General features: G+C 41.7%; 2 protein-coding genes across 3 annotated transcripts in view; one reads left to right on the forward strand and one right to left on the reverse strand.

The window, feature by feature from the left end:
• The window catches only part of LOC145345001 (calcium uniporter regulatory subunit MCUb, mitochondrial-like), a 110908-nt gene extending 104500 nt beyond the window's left edge, over positions 1 to 6408 (forward strand). The window contains exons 7-8 of the mRNA XM_080192471.1: positions 1317 to 1433; positions 3073 to 6408. Coding sequence (XP_080048597.1) covers positions 1317 to 1433; positions 3073 to 3150 — 195 coding nt within the window. The 3' untranslated portion in view covers positions 3151 to 6408. The remainder of the gene's footprint in view (positions 1 to 1316; positions 1434 to 3072) is intronic.
• A 445-nt stretch (positions 6409 to 6853) lies between these two features.
• Positions 6854 to 13974, reverse strand: part of LOC145345005 (caspase-6-like) — a 35724-nt gene continuing 28603 nt past the window's right edge. For both annotated transcript variants that reach the window (XM_080192486.1, XM_080192495.1), the window contains 2 exons: positions 9455 to 9614; positions 6854 to 7875 (listed from right to left, as the gene is read on the reverse strand). In XM_080192486.1, the coding sequence (XP_080048612.1) occupies positions 7637 to 7875; positions 9455 to 9614 (399 nt within the window). In that variant the 3' untranslated portion in view covers positions 6854 to 7636. The remainder of the gene's footprint in view (positions 7876 to 9454; positions 9615 to 13974) is intronic.

A 13974-nucleotide genomic window follows, 5' to 3' on the forward strand; every position in this document is an offset into this window, starting at 1 on the left:
GTTATACAAGGGGACATCAGTGTGTAATGAAGCTGTCATTGTGTGCAAAGACAGGAGACATAACGGGCAGAATTTTCCTGTCCCGCCTGCCACAGGAATCATAGTAGGCAGGAGGCAGACCTTGGAAAGGTCCATTAGCCTCGGGCAAGATTTTCTGGTCTTGGGGCGAGTGCAGCTGGAAACTCCTGCCCAAAGTCAAGGCACAGAAAGAAACCATTTGACCTGTCGAGCCCCATTGGCTTTCCATCATGTGATCCAGTCAGTCCCATTCCCCTGTTCTGCCCTGCAGCGCTGAGAGATTATTTCCTTCCTTTTGAAATAATTAATCAGCACCATTTTCCCCAGCCCTGTGAAGAGTTTCAGATTGTTAACCCTTACTGGGTAAAAAGTCCCTTCTCTCACCTCACTTGAATCTTTCCCAAATTTTAAAATGAGAGGGTCCTGGTAGCACCCACATATGGAACTGCTGCTCTTTGTCTCCATGTCTAAACCCATCTTCATCTCGTAAACCTCTATCAGATCTCCCCTCAGTCTGCTTTGCCTGAAGGAGAATAACCCCACCTCCTTTATTCTACTTCTATATGCTTGTGCCCAAGTCCAGCCCACTGCCCCACAAATTTAGTTTAAATCAGGCTTCTCCAACTGGGATTGTGCATTATAGTCTGTGAAGCCCCTTCCACTGACCCTTGGAGCCGATAAATGCCGATAAGACATTTGAGCAAGAATATTACCAGTTATACCTCCTGTAAGGTAGGAGATTCTTTAGTTTGGAGAAGTAAGTTATATTTTTCCAACCCAAATCCTGGCCTATGGTAAGCGTGAAATAAAAGGTTTATAGGAAAAGATTATTTGTTTTAAGTCAGAGGAACGGTTAAGTTAGGACCTTGAAACACGAGGGCTAAATGACAGAGTGAGGTGGATGAGTTGACTGCCCTTTTTTTTATCTACATTCTTCTCCCATTTAATAAATACACATTGGGTTGATTCTGGGCTCCTGATAAGGAGCTGTGTTCATAGAAATTGTTCCTTCCATTAAGAGACTGGAATATTGTAGCTTGTAAAGTACAGCTCCTCATATGGAATATCAAATCAGCTCATAATCTACAGCAAACTTCGTAAATAACATTTGCTAGGAGGTGGGGGGTTGTCTGTCAGTCACGCGATTGGGTTTTATGATATCTGAAGGAAGTGTTTTGGTGTGATATCTAGTTGCAGTGTAAGAGTTCATGGTCCTGCTCTGGCCTTTCAGGAATAGGAATGGGTAATGTTATTTGGCATTGTAGCCAACTTACTTAAATTACATCCCTCTCCTCTAGGATTGTGCTTATCCTGATGTAAAAGACAGACAGTTCCTTCACTACTTTCATCGAGGTGCCAAACGAAGCAGCTTTGACGTGGAGAAATACAACAAGATCAAGGAGGAGATGGCTGAGGTTAGATAGCAGCAGGTTCAAAAAATAGAGATTGTGCATGAATTGTTTGACCAAAAGGTACTCTTGACAACCCCCTTTCTGCCCTGTCCACCCCGCTTTCTGCTATTGTTCCTTTGGACTCTGCAGTGGAACAATCAGCACTGTTCCTTACCTTCCTCCCCAGAAAGTGATTTCGTTCACCTCATAACTTTGGCTGAAACTCGGATCATTGGCGTGACCCCTTTACTGAAGCTTCTCTGTCTGGTAAATATTTTCTCATCATATTAGTGGTGTGGATTTATCCCAAAATTATCCCTTGGTTCTCTACTGCTAGTTTTTCAATACCTACTCCTCCTCCTCCTCCTCCTCTGAGCACCCCACCTCATTCCACTCTTTCTGTCTGTGGCCTTCCCCAAGTTGCACCCTTTGTTTCTCCCTGAAATATGCTCCTTCAGCTTTTTATCATTTCAATCTTCAACACAGCTCAGCTTGTTCTTTTTCCCCTGATTTCACTGCATTCTTGTCCTTCCTATACATCCCTATCTATATCCTTGCTTACCTTTTCTGCTGCCTTTGACAGTTGACCACACCATCTTCAGTGCCTCCACTCCACTCCCCTCCCCTCTCAGCTCATTTGGATGCCCTTGCTTGTTTCCAGTCTTACCTAGCCAGTTGCAGCATTGCTTTCTTTTCTCACCATTGCACACTCACCTTTGAAGTCCCCAAGGATCTTTCTTTGGCCATCTTCTATTCTTCATCCACACGATGTCCATTGAAGACCTGCAGTCAACATTAAATGTATGTTGTCCCCTGCACTATCTCTATATTGTCAAGACTGCTGGTTCGTTTACCAGTTTTGAATGAGTTGAAGTTATTTCCAGCTAAACATGATTTTCTGCCCCAGTACAAAAACTCCCTGCTTTTTTTCACTAATTTCAATTTCATTGCCAATTACTGTCTCAGGTTGAACAAGACTGATCACAGTCTTTCAATTCTATTTGACATGGAGCTGATCCTCTGACCCTAGATTAACTTTGTCACAAAGACTGCTGTCTCATCCCCTGTAATATTGCCCACCTTCACCTTGCTGTTGCTAAAAAAAACTCTCGGTACTTTTTTCACCTCTGGATTCAACTATTTTGATGCTTACCTGATCAGTCTCCCATGCTCCACCATGTTTTATAAATTTCAGCTGTTCAAATCCTATCCTGCAGTAAGTTCCACTCACCCTTCACCCTTGTCCTCACTGACCTATATTCGCACTATCCTCAAACATGTCCCAATTTAAAACACACATCTTTATGTTTAAAATTTTTCATTTTTTCCATCCCTATCTCTGCAACCCACTGAAGAGTTCTCTTTTATTTGTGGTTTTTTGGACATCCTTCACCATTTCACTTCCTTCATTCCACTGTAGGCAGCCATGCATTTGACTGTCTAGACTCAATGTTCTTATTTACCATCCAAACGCCTCTAAAGACTTAAAGCCCACCTCTTTATCACCTTTTTGGTCACCCCTCCTGTCATCTCCACTTTTAGTTTCTCAATTCTAGTTTTTTCTGTTTACAGGCCTGTGGTGTTGTTTTCTGTCAATAGACGTGCAGCATTAATGCAAGTTGTTGAGGTTTGCTGATTTTGTGATTTTTGTTTTATTCCATAGGTAGAAACAAACCTCAGACGACTGCGAAACCCTTTGCAACTGCAACTTCCAATCGAACCATTAAACAGCAAAGATTAAAATGAAACTGTAAAAGGTGGGGACATAAACTTGGAACCATGCTTCATTATGACATTGATCTCTTCACCAGTGCAACCTTTAGATCTCATCACAGTGCCTAGGCAGGTGTTTACCTCTCTCTCTCTCTCTCTCTCTCTTATTTAAAAACTGATTTTATTTGTGTGTAATATCCTTTTTTGCAATTCTGTGGCATTGTTTGAGTGAAATGCCTGTGGAACTGATTTAAACTCTTCTTTCGATACACACTGTGGGCAGCACGGTAGCACAGTGGTTAGCACTGCTGCTTCACAGCTCCAGGGACCTGGGTTTGATTCCCGGCTTGGGTCACTGTCTGTGTGGAGTTTGCACGTTCTCCCTGTGTCTGCATGCATTTCCTCCGGGCGCTCCGGTTTCCTCCCACAGTCCAAAGATGTGCAGGTTAGGTTAATTGGCCATGCTTAAATTGTACCTTAGTGTCCTGAGATGTGTAGGTTAGATGGATTATTGGGTAAAATATGTAAGGATATGGGGGTAGGCCTGGGTGGGATTGTGGTTGGTGCAGACCCGATGGGCTGAATGGCCTTTCTGTACGGTAGGGTTTCTATGATTTTTTTTTTCTTCCCTTTACTCCCCTATCCTCTTTGTTTCCAACCCCAATACTTCAGGTACAAAGCTCTGACAATTAGCTTGCTTTAGTCAGAGTGGTCTTTAACACAATGTTTGAAACCTGTGGTGAAGTTGAGTCATACTGCAGCTTTAATGCTGCTATCTTGATTACAAAGAAGTGCTCCTCCTCTGTACTGGGAAGACAAGCAGTCTCGCAAAATTACTAATACAATGGTTAAGTACCAATTTACAGAAAAATGTAATTTGTGAAGGGGTTAACAATGGTTGTAGCAGGAAGATCAATTTTTATTGAGTTGAAATTATTACAGTAAATGTGCCTCTTTAAAAGCAGGTATTGATTTTGGGAGTCAAGTACTCTGGATTATATCGGGATGTTAGCCAAAGTGAGTTCTGCCTTAAGGAGAGGTGTGCTTTAAAAGGTATTCTTGTTGAAATCTGGCAAACAGCATTAGCACTTAAGACTGTTTTTCTAATGCGCACAGTCGCTGTAGTACAAATGGGATTTGAAAAGTTGGTCAGTATACTCACTTGTACCATTTGCAGTGGGAAAACTCACTGCACTCACTTTCAGATGTAGTCTGGGCTGGGAGACTCACTCTGGGTAGAATTTAAATTTCTGCAGTCATGTTTTTTTTCAGCTGTTTTTTAAAAATTGAATATGTCATTGGTGAACTGCAAAAATAATGAAGCAAGTTGACTTTCAATTCTGTCTCATACTGACTGCTTGATGCTCTCTTTTTCAGCACTGGTGCCAAAGGTGGCTATTAAAAGGCAGTGTTGTTTGTACTAACAGAATAAACTGCAGTATTTAAACTTGCTCTGCCTCAGTCATGAATGAAGAGTTTTCTCTGTGCCAAATATAGCGATGAGTCTTATTCCTATTAATTCTGAAAGAAATGGGGGAGGGGGGGATTCCCCCCAAAAAATTTCAGTGTTGAATTTGCATAAAAATTGGAGTAAATCAACCTGTTTTTTTTCAACGAGAGTTTAAATATGAATCTCCCACACTCTGTGCACTGCTGAGTGTCCTAACTTGAATTGCTCCAAAAATCAGGGGGTGGCACCTATTCCCACTGAAGAGGCCACTGCATGTGCACTGATTTATCAGTACTGAGATCGCTGGATGGGCAGTGGCCCGCACTGTCCACCTCTCAAGTGCTGGCCAGCATGTGACCACCCAAGGTCCGATTGCTGGTCTCCCAAACATGCCCAGGCCAGCTTCGACCAACACTCCTTACCCCATTATCCCAACCCTCCCAATGGCCAGTCTCGATTGCTGGCCTTCCTCCCTCTGTCAGAGTGGCAGCAGGACCCACCTCCACAGCTGACCCTCCCATTAGGTGACACCCCCATGGCACTGCACAGTGTGGGGAGGGGTGGGGTGCCTTGATTGTGACCTCCCCCCTTCACTTCAGCAGGGTCACACCACCAGCTCTTTGCAAGTGGGGAACTATAGTAAACCTTGCTGGAGTGAAATACTTTTGTGGGGGGATTGGCCGAGACTGGTAGGCCCAGCCTCCACTAGAGTCTTCTGACTGATGGACTACAACAGCACCACAGCGGGATGGGAGATTCACCCCATGGTTTTGAAATCTGCCTATTATGTTTTTAAAACTTAGTTCGTTCAGACCTTGTGCTGTCTCTGCTCATTGCCAAACTCCTGGTTTTTTTTATACATAACTTCTTACAGCAGGTTTCTTTCAGACTTGGCTTTTCTTGGTAGATAGAAAATTGAATATTATTTCTGGGATTTGCAGGTTGTGAACCATTTCTTGTCCTGTACTTTCCTTCCCAGTTTGAAAATAGTAATCATTACTTTTCATTTTAAAAAATGGTTTGTACTGTTTTTCAGTCAATTAAAAATCTAAAATGATTAGTTTTGACACTATAACAGTGCAAAGACATGTTTTCAATGCATGCTCATGTTAAATTTGCTTGTGGCTTTTGTGACTAACTGGTTGGTCTTGTGGTTAGTGTTGATGGATGAATGCACCTTTAGATTTTGTTCCATTAGTGAGGGAGGCAGGTTTCAGTTTGGCAAGTGAGAATACTCCCACTTCATTTCTTATAAAAATGCCCCAATTACAGTCAGAAGCACCGATCAGACACTACAGTCATGCTACTGATGGCTCACACAAATATTAAGCAGTTTGATTGAAACAAGGATTGTTAGAATAATGAAATAATCCACGTGTGTTTTATTTCTATACATTTTCTGGATAGTACTAATGTCTGGGAAAAAGGATTGTGCTCTATTTTACAGTTTTTAATTAATGTTATACTATCCTATAAATGTGCTGCATCTTAATGTTCATGTGAATGAGGGTCAGTCTTTGGAAGACCTCTTTGCTCTCCCATTGTCCCAGAGATTTGTGAACATGCATCTTGTATGTTACTCCAGGCCACATGGAATTAATTAACAATTCAGGCATTGCATGCTAATGAGAATTTTCTGTATGATAATTATTGAAAATGCACAATATTAAACTGATTAGTTTTTGCCTTTAAATCAAACAGAATGGAATGGTATCTCCTTCATTTCCTGCCTCTTATTTCCAATGGGGCAGATGATATTCAACACTATAGTACTGACTTTGTAAGGTTGTTTTCTTCCTGTTCAAAGAAAAATAAATCAAATGATGGATATTTTAATTTTGACCTTTGGTAATTTCTTGGTTCTTGCTTGCTGTGCAGAGTTTCTCTTCTCCCTTTCCCCCATTATCCTGTATGCCTCATCTGAAATCAGTTTTCAGTTGATGGTAAATGTGATTGAGATTAAACCATGAACTTTCTCAATACTTACATGTAAGTGTGAAAACAAAGCATTCACTCTTTAACACTAGTAATATTTTCGCAAGAATTATCACTAAAGTCAACTTAGTGTCATACCTATCCATTACACTGCCAAGCCCATTGCTGTAGTAAGTACTATATCTACCTGGTTTTGAAAGAACAATCATATGAAATGTTACTGGGAAATTTAAAATTGTTTGCGCACTGTTCCAACATTTTGATAATCAAGTCCATTCTTTCACCTTTGGTGAATATTTACACTACATAAACTTACTCAGAATAAAGAGTGGTTCAGTTTAGCTCATTGATTTTTAAACTCAACCAGTTTGGTCAATTTTTTTTACTTGGAATACTTCATGATCATACAAATAAGACACCAAGTTATCACAATGCATCTGACCCACAGGAAAACACAAACTTCACATATATATGTGGGTCATTTTCTTAGTCTATGAAAACATGATTGGACAAAATGTTCCTGAAACATTCCGGTTTAAACTTATGGCTATAGCTCAAGGCACTAAGATTTGTTACAACTGCCCTTAAATGACCCTCAGGAGTGACCACAGTCACTGCGCAATGAATTTGAGAGCAGCCTCACACCAATGAAAAGCTACTTAGCCACAAGAAAGAGGGAAGAGGTGAGTATTGTGGAAGAGGAGGTAACAGTGGAATATACAATGTAACTAAACATGCTTTTTTTTAAAAAGATTAAAACTCACTAGTTGCTCTTGAAGTACCACATCATGACAGTATAAAAAGTTTTAAGTTTCCCTTCACCAATAATTCAAAAGTATAAAAGACAGTGTCTATGGCTCTATGACAGTCTTTGTAAATTGCCAGATTGAAAAGAATCTGACTAAAGCAAAAGTGGAATCAGTTTTGATTTTTTTTATAACAAAGCAAATCCTACTCATGATTGGATTAAAAAATTATCTTCAGTTTGTGAATTTCTTTTGAGCAGATTATACAATTTGTCCATCATGAGACTAACTGTTCAGAGTTGCACGTCCAATAGAATGCTCATTATTTTTAAAAAAAGGCTTTGCCAAGACCAACCAAACTTAAGCAGAATAAACACGATTGGCTATGAAGTCTTTGGTTTAAAATACAATTTCTTGGTAAGCATCGAGGCGAAGCAGGGGACTTGTTTCTTCCCTATTGCACTCCGATCCTGGCAGTTGAGCACACTTCGCTGTGACACCTTCCTGTTCAGCAAGGTCAGAAACTCTGTGAACTCAATTTGTGAACCATGGCTCTCAAGTAATTCGCAGAAATCCTGAATGTACCAAGAGCCATTTATAGTTTCACGATGAGAGTAGAAACCTAGGGCAAGAAGAAAATTATATACAATAGATTCTTTGCAAACATTTAAAACATTACTCTGCTTGAAGCAGACTTTCAACAACTTATAATCAATTATACTGCATCTTTAATATAAGCCACACCTTTTTCCTCACAGGCATTTCACAACAAAACTTGGTGCTGACCTACAGGAGGAGGAAGAAGAGTAAATAACCAATGAGGGGGCACTGTTTTAAAAAAAAAGATTAAGATGGCAGATTTCCTTAATAAACCAACTTTTTTTTAAAAAGTCGACAATGGTTTCATGGTCATCATTAGACTTTTAATTCCTGATTTTGTTGAATTGAAATTCCACTGTCTGTCATGAACTCCGGTCTCCAGAACGTTACCCTAGGTTTTTAAGATTGCTAGTCCAGTGACAATACTGTGACACCATCTTTACCATAACTTCTGATTCCCTGGACTAGCAATGTGGAATTTAAAACGCAAACAAATCAGTCATTTTATTGAATAGCCGAGCAGGTTGAGGGCTAAATGGCTTATTTTGTACTTTGATTGTAATAAGCCATAAGATAGGTTTTAAGGTATTTAAGAGGTTGAGGGAGCAATTTGCAGAGCTTGATGAAGGAACAAAATTGGTGAAGTAATTAAAATCAGAAACATTCAAGAGACGGAGAAATCTCATGAGGACAAGAGGAAAAACATAATTAGAAAAATGTACTCTGCAAAATTTTGGCCAGTTTTCAACAGACGTGCTACTTTGGGCACTAAGGGAAATATTTAAGCCATTGAAAGATTTCAGCAAAACAGTTCTAGAGTTGGAGTCTCCTATGACCATGATAATATATTCATTGTAGTTAAGTAAGTTAATAAAATGTAATCTTTTTAGCACATTCAATGGAAAAGACTATTTTACTATGGATGGGGAGTCAGGGGATATATATTTAAAATTGTCACAAGAATTACTCAGTTATTAAAGCAGAGGATGTTTTGCTATTGTGGGTGATTGCAGTCAAAGCCAGTGCATCTTTTAAAGGGAGAACAATAGATTAAAATACAAGTTGGATTAATGCTATGTGAAGAGACATGCACCTATCCACATTCAAACAGAGGCAACAATCAAAAACAGAACCTGTCCCGCACATGGTGTTAAGCAATTTTATTTTCTTTCCCCACTCCAACAGAGTGCTTCAGTGACTACACACATCCTAAATGTTTTGCACTAATTCAATCAATTGTGTCAAATTCCTGCATTAAGACTTCATTTTTCAATATCAGCATTGGAGAATAGTCAACATGGATGTTGGGATGATGTGGCGAATGAATGAGGAAATCAGGGATTGGGAAGAACGATATTTCACCACAGATTTTGAAACAGAGTTGACATTTACCAAATTTGCTTTCTCTGAAATTAGCAGCTAAAATAAAACTGCATTGTGGCACAGCAGCAGGCCATTGTCAATCAGGTACTAGAGGAAATTTAAAACCGAACCAGAGAACCAAAAGAGCTAACGTGTAGCCCAGAATGGGATTCTCTAGGGAATGACAAATTCCAATTGGTACATGGAGGTTATGAACAAGTGAGAAAAAGCATCATTACCTTCAGCTACTGAATAGCACATAATGAAATCTGCACCAGCAGGTAATGTGGGCATGGTTCCTGCATCAATGACCACTTCATTCACTGCAGGCTGTGCATACACTGCATCCACCTCATCCATGGGCATCACTGGCTCATCATGTTTGTCTCCTCGACATGCCTGATAATCATAAATAGCAACAACATTCTCAAACAAAGTTGTTTAAAACAGAGTAATACATTAGGTAATTCTGCTCATTTTAGTTCCTCAGACCAGAAGTTTCCTGCCACCATTATTTCTCCATTTCTAGGTTTTCACCTCCACTATTTGGTCACAAATCCATTCCATATATTGGTCACTTATTAGTCCAGGTATGAACCCAAGTCCTTTTCTAATTTTGTAGCTTTATAAGGGAGACTTTGCAGTATTCAGTTGGAAACTGCACATCCTCCAGGAACTTACATCCACAAAAGTGAATGAAAGGGAGAACATTTAATATCTGCCAGGAACACAAAAGTGGAAATAACTCTTAATTTCAAGCAAGTTTTCAGATTATGGTTACAATTTAAGATTATCGTTCTGACCTTATTTCTCTCCCCAAGGCTGAAAAGCTCTCAATATTATTCACTCTGTCAATTACTGTCCTGCAGTGATTGAATATTGATTCTAAGGTTTCCAAGTCTCTCCCAATGTCATCCTTAGCGACATCAACATCATGCATGGAATACACAGTCATAATGTAATACTTTACATCCATTCCCATTAAATTTATCTGTCCACCCAGATTAATTGCATCATGTGTAGCTTAATTCCGTAGGAGTTATAACAATGATATTTCTAGAGCCACATTTATACACAAGTTACATGCATTTGTAACCATACAATTTTGTACAAAGCTGAATTAGAATGGATATTGTAACATCTGCAGTGATAGTAACCAATAATTTTTCACTGTTACAGCCTTGTATGAAAGTTAACTCGTGACTATTACTGCATCTCACCTATTGTAGAAAGATCATACATCTTAAGTGGAAACCTGAATTACCAATATTTCATCTTCATTCAAACAGTCATTGGTGACACAACTGCCTTTCCAGAAAGCTACACTACGAGAGCAGGGATTAGTTCCAAGCTATTAAACTAGTGCAGACGGTAAAAATGGTCTCTGTACATAAGAATGCGTACTTGTTGTTCGTCCATCGTCATCGATAAGGACCTCGACACCATTAGTCATTTTGAGGCTGGTTGCGGTGTGTCCAAAGATGACTGATCAGGCCAATTCGGGCATGGAATATCCTGGTACATATTGGACAGGCTTGTATAGATACTGTAGTTGTTGTGCCAATGTTTCCCAGGTGGTCGTGTCTATGTCAAGCGACTTCAGGGAAGCCTTGAGTGTCTCTTTGAAATGTTTCTTCTGCCCTCCATGCAAATATCTTCCAGCAGAGAGTTCCCCAAAAAGGAGCTGCTTGGGTATGCGCTTGTCTGGCATACGGATGACATGACCTGCCCACTGGGTCTGTGCTCTCATCAGCAGGGTGTGGAATGATGATAGACTTGCTCTAGAAAGAATTTCAGTGTCTGGTACTTTGTCTTGCCATCTGATGCATAATATTCTGCTAAGACAAGTCAAGTCATGTGGAAATGATTGAGCTGTCTTGCATGCCTTCTATACATAGTCCACATTTCACAGGGATACAGGAGGGTAGTGAGTACCACGGCATTGTAGACCTTCAGTTTTGTTGCTGGGCTGATTCCTCGATGTTTCCATACAGTGGAGTGCTATTCTGCAGTTAACTTCTGTATCAATAGTCACTGCTGCCAGGATAAGTGAACTGGTCCACTGCCTGTAGTTTCTGCCCTTTGATTGTGATTATGGGATCTGCGTATGGTGCATGAGGAGCAGGCTGGTGCATAACTTCAGTCTTTTTAATGTTGATGGTGAATCCAAAGTTGTCACAAGCCGTGGAAAATTTGTCCATGCTGACGTGCATCTCTGGCTCTGAGCCAGTATACAGGGCGCAGTCATCAGCAAACAGAAAGTCTCTCAGGACAGTGTCTTTCACTTTGGTAATAGCTTGAATAGCTCAGGTTGAAGAGCTTCCCAACCAACTGTCCTTGAGGCTGATTCCAGCAACACTGTCCTGAAAGGCATCATTCAGCATAGCAGTAGACATCATGCTGAACAGCGTGGGTGTGAGCACACAGCTCTGTTTGACGCCATTGGTGACTGGGAATGCCTTAGAGGATTCTCCGCTATCCAGTACTCAGGCCATCATGGAACTGATGTGGGTATGCCGGCGTTGGACTGGCGTAAACACAGTGAAAAGTCTGACAACACCACGGATTACTGTAAAGAAGTGTACCGACAACTAAACAATGAGGAACACTACAGACAATTACCCACAGATCCGACCAAAGAACACACTCGTCAACTCAACAATCTGATCAAGACCTTTGATCTGGACCTTCAGAGCACCCTCCGTGCTCTCATTCCACGTACTCCCCGCATTGGAGATCTCTACTGCCTCCCAAAGATACACAAGGCAAACACACCTGGCCGTCCCATCGTATCGGGCAATGGAACTCTGTGTGAGAACCTCTCCGGCTACGTCGAGGGCATCCTGAAACCCATTGTACAAAGAACCCCCAGCTTTTGTCGCGACACTACGGACTTCCTACTGAAACTCAGCACACACGGAGCAGTTGAACCAGGGACACTCCTCGTCACAATGGATGTCTCAGCGCTCTACACCAACATCCCCCACAACTATGGCATTGCTGCGACTGCCTCAGTACTCAATGCTGACAACTGCCAGTTTCCAGATGCAATTTTACAACTCATCCGCTTTATCCTGGACCACAATGTCTTCACCTTCAACAACCAGTTTTTCATCCAGACACATGGAACAGCCATGGGGACCAAATTTGCACCTCAATATGCCAACATCTTCATGCACAGGTTCGAACAAGACTTCTTCACTGCACAGAATCTTCAACCAATGCTATACACTAGATACATCGATGACATTTTCTTCCTTTGGCCTCATGGTGAACAATCACTGAAACAACTATATGATGATATCAACAAATTCCACCCCACCATCAGACTCACCATGGACTATTCCCCAGAATCAGTTGCATTCTTGGACACATGCATCTCCATTAAGGACGGTCACCTCAGCACCTCACTGTACCGCAAGCCCACAGACAATCTCACAATGCTCCACTTCTCCAGTTTCCACCCTAAACATGTTAAAGAAGCCATTCCCTATGGACAAGCCCTCCGTATACACAGGATTTGCTCAGATGAGGATCGTGACAGACACCTCCAGACCCTGAAAGATGCCCTCATAAGAACAGGATATGGTGCTCGACTAATAGATCGGCAGTTCCGATGCGCCACAGCGAAAAACCGCACCGATCTCCTCAGAAGGCAAACACGGGACACAGTGGACGGAGTACCCTTCGTCGTCCAGTACTTCCCCGGAGCGGAGAAGCTACGACATCTTCTCCGGAGTCTTCAACATATCATTGATGAAGACGAACATCTCGCCAGGGCTATCCCCACACCCCCACTTCTTGCTTTCAGACAACCACACAACCTCAAACAGACCACTGTTCGCAGCAAACTACCCAGCCTTCAGGAGAATAGTGACCACAATACCACACAACCCTGCCACAGCAACCTCTGCAAGACATGCCGGATCATCGACATGGATACCATCATCACACGTGAGAATACCATCCACCAGGTACATGGTAAATACTCTTGCAACTCGGCCAACATTGTCTACCTGATACGTTGCAAGAAAGGATGTCCCGAAGCATGATACATTGGGGAGACCATGCAGACGCTACGACAACGGATGAATGAACATCGCTCGACAGTCACCAGGCAAGACTGTTCCCTTCCTGTTGGCGAACACTTCAGTGGTCACGGGCATTCTGCCTCTGACCTTCGGGTAAGCATTCTCCAAGGCGGCCTTCACGACACACGACAGCGCAGAGTCGCTGAACAGAGACTGATAGCCAAGTTCCGCACACATGAGGACGGTCTCAACAGGGTTCTTGGGTTCATGTCGCACTATCTGTAACCCCCGTGACTTGCCTGGGTTTGCAAAACCTCACTTACTGTACTGTCTGGAGACAATACACATCTCTTTAACCTGTGATCAGTGCTCCTTCCACTCACATTATCAGCCACTTCAGGTCTTGAACAGCAGGTTAGGTGTAAGGATTCGCATTCTAATCAGTAATCTCTAAACTGTCTGTGCTTTATATGCTCTGTCTGAGGCCAGAACTCTCCATTCACCTGACGAAGGGACTAACCCGGAAGCTTGTGAGTATATTATCAAATAAATAGGTTGGACTAAAACCTGGTGTTGTCAGACTTTTCATCATGGAACTGGCATACCATCTGAATGAATCTGGGGGGGGGAAGCCTAACTTTGACATGATCCTCCACAGGCCATGTCAGCTTATAGTATCGAAGACTTTCGTGAGGTCAAAGGTTGTGTAGAGCTCACGATTCTGCCCC

The sequence above is a fragment of the Carcharhinus amblyrhynchos genome, chromosome 1 (assembly GCF_965287045.1).
Source record: "Carcharhinus amblyrhynchos chromosome 1, sCarAmb.v2.hapA, whole genome shotgun sequence".
Taxonomy (NCBI): domain Eukaryota; kingdom Metazoa; phylum Chordata; class Chondrichthyes; order Carcharhiniformes; family Carcharhinidae; genus Carcharhinus; species Carcharhinus amblyrhynchos.